Below are 3,561 nucleotides of genomic sequence, written 5' to 3' on the forward strand. Positions count from 1 at the left end.
CGCGCCGGCGCGGGGGCAGGCTGGTGGAGAGGTGCCAAGGGGCGCCGCGCTCCACGAGATGAACATCAGCCATTTACTCGGGCTGAATATAAACATTTTGACAAGTACCTGTGAAAGCTCTTTGAGGTGCAGCCATTAAACTCCCGGCTGCTGCAGGCAGAGGCCATAAAGCGTGATGATGAGGCTGCTGAAAGCAGATGAAATATCAAGAGCGAAAGGCTGGGCCCATTTGGCGAAATCTGAATTTCTTAGTAGGTCGTTTGTTACTAACGGGAGACGCGCGGGAGACACGCGTCAGGTTTATAGCGCTGGGGAAGCTGCCGAAACCCGAGTGGGATTTGATTAAAATTCCCCTCGTCAAACAAAGCAACAAATCAAAGATTTCTTCATAATTGATGAGCCGGCAGGGGGGAGCCGAGCGCGGAGCAGAGCGAGCGGCCCGGGCTGCGCTGGGCGTGCGGGGGCTGCGACCCCGGCACCCGCCCCCGCCGCGTCCCCCCGSCAGGTCCCCGAGCCGTATTGAGCCTGCTGGGCCCCTGCTTCCCCGGGCAGGGACGCTCTCGGAGCCAATTAGTGCTAACGAAGGAGGGYGGCGAGGCAGGGCAGGGTCTGGAGCCCCGGCGGTCCCGGCCGGGCTCCGCGGGAGCGGGGCTGGCACGGAGGGGCGCAGGGACGGTGCCGCGGGGCAGATCCCCCTAGCCCAGGGGACAACCTAACCGYGTCTACCCTCCCTCGGGGCCTTGAGCGCAGCCCCAGGACCAGCCCCTCGCAGCCGGGGCCGGATGTGGTCCCCAGAGCCGCCGCCGCCTGCGGGGCCACGTGCCCGCCGCCGCCCTGCCGGAGCTGGGGGGCGGCGCGGGGGCAGCCGGGCTGCGGCGCCATCGGGGACGGGGTGGGCTGAGCCCCGGTCTCCTTCGCAGGTACGATCCCTACAGCAAGGTCTTCTCGCAGGAGCACTACGCCCACGAGCGCATGCACTGCGCTCGGCAGCAGGCCATCCGCACCGCCGCCGGCGCCCGCACCTGGGGGCTCATCCTGGGGACGCTGGGGCGCCAGGGCTCCCCCGGCATCCTGCAGGTACCCGCTGCCAGGCTGGGGCTCGCCCGGGACGCCGGGCTYACGCAGGGTCCCAGGTGGGGAGCACGGGCCAGCCTTTCCCCCCCCCCTCCCCCCAGGGTGAGGGGTGGCACCTTCGCCCGTGCTGGCCTTGCTGCCGGAGGGTGAGGGTGGATGCGGYGCTGCTGAGGATGGGTAGGACTTCCTGGGGGCTGCAGATGGTGTTCGGGGCAGCGTGGGAGCGTTGTGCATTTGCAGGGTGATGCTGGGGGCGGTCAGCAGAGGCGCAGCGAGTTCCCAGCAATTGCTCCCGCTCTGCGGAGCCAAGGGCAGGCTGGAGGCGTCGCTGGGGCTGGCCGAGCACAGGACAATTAACGACAGCTTTGAAGGGCAAGGAAGGACCAGGCAGCTCCCGGGCCACTCGCTTCCTTCCTGCAGCCTTTCGCCTCCGCGAGCCTGCTGCAGGCAAGCGTCCCGGAGAAGGGAGCCGCTAACGAGAACAGATTGTTGTCATTGAGCGGTAATTACTTCATTAGGCTGAGGCACGCTGGGGAGAGCTGTGTGCGAGGTGGAGCCGTGGCCGCAGCGCGGGGCGGCTGCCCGGGGGCCCAGCTCCATYGCTGCCCCGTGGCCACGCGGCTGGAGCAGCCCCGGGGGCTCGGCGGATGTGGTCAAGGTCTAGGGGTGCTGGGATGTGACCGCACCGCAGGCAGGGCTTGGGGCTTGTCCAGCTTCCTCGCTGGAAAACGCCGCTCCGGGGGCATCGGCTCATCACCGAAGCCTGCCCAGGCGCCCCTCACCGCCCCTCGGTGCCTTGCCTTCCCCCAGCACCTGGAGTCGCGTCTCCGTGCCCTGGGACGGCCCTTCGTGCGGGTGCTGCTGTCTGAGATCTTCCCCAGCAAGCTGCAGCTCTTCCCCGACGTGGACGCGTGAGTGTTGCCACCTCGTGCTCACCCTCGCCGGCCCCGGCGTCCCTGGGGTGTCCCCAGGCCCGTTGTGCCCGTGGCGCCAGCAGYGTCCAGGCCTCTGGCATCTGGTTCTCATTTCCTTATGGAAGCCCCAAGGCAGCTGCCACAGCCTCCTGCCTCTTCCCTCGCTGCGGGGCCTTTGGGGATTTGGGAACGGGCTACGTAGATCCCCGTCTCTGATTTACCGTCACGGAGGGTTTCTCGGCCTCCCTAGCGCACGGTGTCCCTTGGCTCCCGGCCCTCGTTCCGCCAGGATCCCCTAAGGACTGTGCTGCCGGGAGCTGGGAACAAACCACAGCCGCTTTGCCGGGGCGTTGTCCTTGCTGCGCGGCTGCGGACATCGAAGCAGCGTCCTTGAGGCTGTCCAGATGCCGCCCGCGTCRCGTCTGTCCTGCCGTCACCTGGATGGACAGACAGTGGCACAGCTGAAGCCGTGCTGCCTGGGGCAGCTGCAGGATCCCCGTGGCTGATGGTGGGGCACCAGGGACGTGGCCGTCCTTGGGAGCGCAGCTCCTCGCCGCCGCGGGTGTTTATTCCCAGCCTCTGAAATATTCTTGGCAGCCTGGGCCGGTCCGCGTGGAGCTCTTGCTCCACTGGACGTGGCTAAGCAGGAGGGAGAGGAACAGATTCCTCGYGCTGGAGATGTGGCCGGGACCAGGYGGCAGGAAAGGCGCCGAGCGAGGCCTGTGCCAGGCTGTCCTGAGCTGGGCGTTCAGCGCCGAGCCGGCGTGCCCGCCGGGGCTGTATCTCGGCTGGTCGCAAAGGGCCGCTCGTCCCCGTCCCCCGAGTTCGTGCGCCAACAGCTCCCTCCCCGCGGTGCCCGGCGCGCCGGCGGCGCTGACGTGTCCCGTGCTTCCCTCCCAGGTGGGTGCAGGTAGCCTGTCCCCGGCTCTCCATCGACTGGGGAGAGGCCTTCAGCAAGCCGCTGCTGACGCCCTACGAGGTGAGGAGTGCCTGGGGGAGTGCAGCGGGGCTGCGGGGAGAGCCTCGGCGCCGGGGGGTGCCTCATCCCCTCGCCCCGCTGCGCAGGCCGCTGTGGCGCTGCGGGACGTCGAGTGGCAGCAGCCGTACCCCATGGATTTCTACGCCAGCCAGTCCCTGGGACCTTGGACCGTCAACCATGCCGGCTGCCGGCCCCAGCGCCCCGGACGGCCGGACCAGGTGGGCAGCACGTCTCGTCACGGCGGCGGATCGCCAGGGCTTGGCCCGGGCCAGGCGGCGGGCGCCGGCTTCGCCCCGTGGCCGCTGGCGGGGTGGGGGGGCGCGGGCACCGCGGGCCCCTCGGCGCAGGGCGGGTGCCGGGCGCCGTCGTAGCGCCCGGTGCCGCGTGCCAAAAGCACCATCCTGTGGCTCCCCCACCCYGGCCCAGCGCCAGCGGGCACCGGGACCAGCACCCTTGCCAGGGCGCACATCTGGGCGCACATCTGGGCGCAGCGCGGGCCGGTGCGCTCGGCACTGAACCGCCCGCTCCGGCAGCACAGCTACGTACGGGGAGGTGGTGGTGGGGGATCCCTGGCCGCGCACCACATCTGGCCGC

At 69.4% G+C, this 3,561-nt stretch overlaps 1 protein-coding gene across 1 annotated transcript in view; it reads left to right on the forward strand.

The window, feature by feature from the left end:
• The window catches only part of DPH1 (diphthamide biosynthesis 1), a 23,256-nt gene extending 19,796 nt beyond the window's left edge, over positions 1–3,460 (forward strand). The window contains 4 exon segments of the mRNA XM_085309294.1: positions 844–1,077; positions 1,885–1,985; positions 2,889–2,967; positions 3,054–3,460. Coding sequence (XP_085165420.1) covers positions 844–1,077; positions 1,885–1,985; positions 2,889–2,967; positions 3,054–3,338 — 699 coding nt within the window. The 3' untranslated portion in view covers positions 3,339–3,460.
• Positions 3,461–3,561: the final 101 nt, after the last annotated feature.

Source organism: Rhea americana, unplaced genomic scaffold (genome assembly GCF_003343005.1).
Source record: "Rhea americana isolate MKP2758 unplaced genomic scaffold, rheAme1 scaffold_295, whole genome shotgun sequence".
Taxonomy (NCBI): Eukaryota; Metazoa; Chordata; class Aves; order Rheiformes; family Rheidae; genus Rhea; species Rhea americana.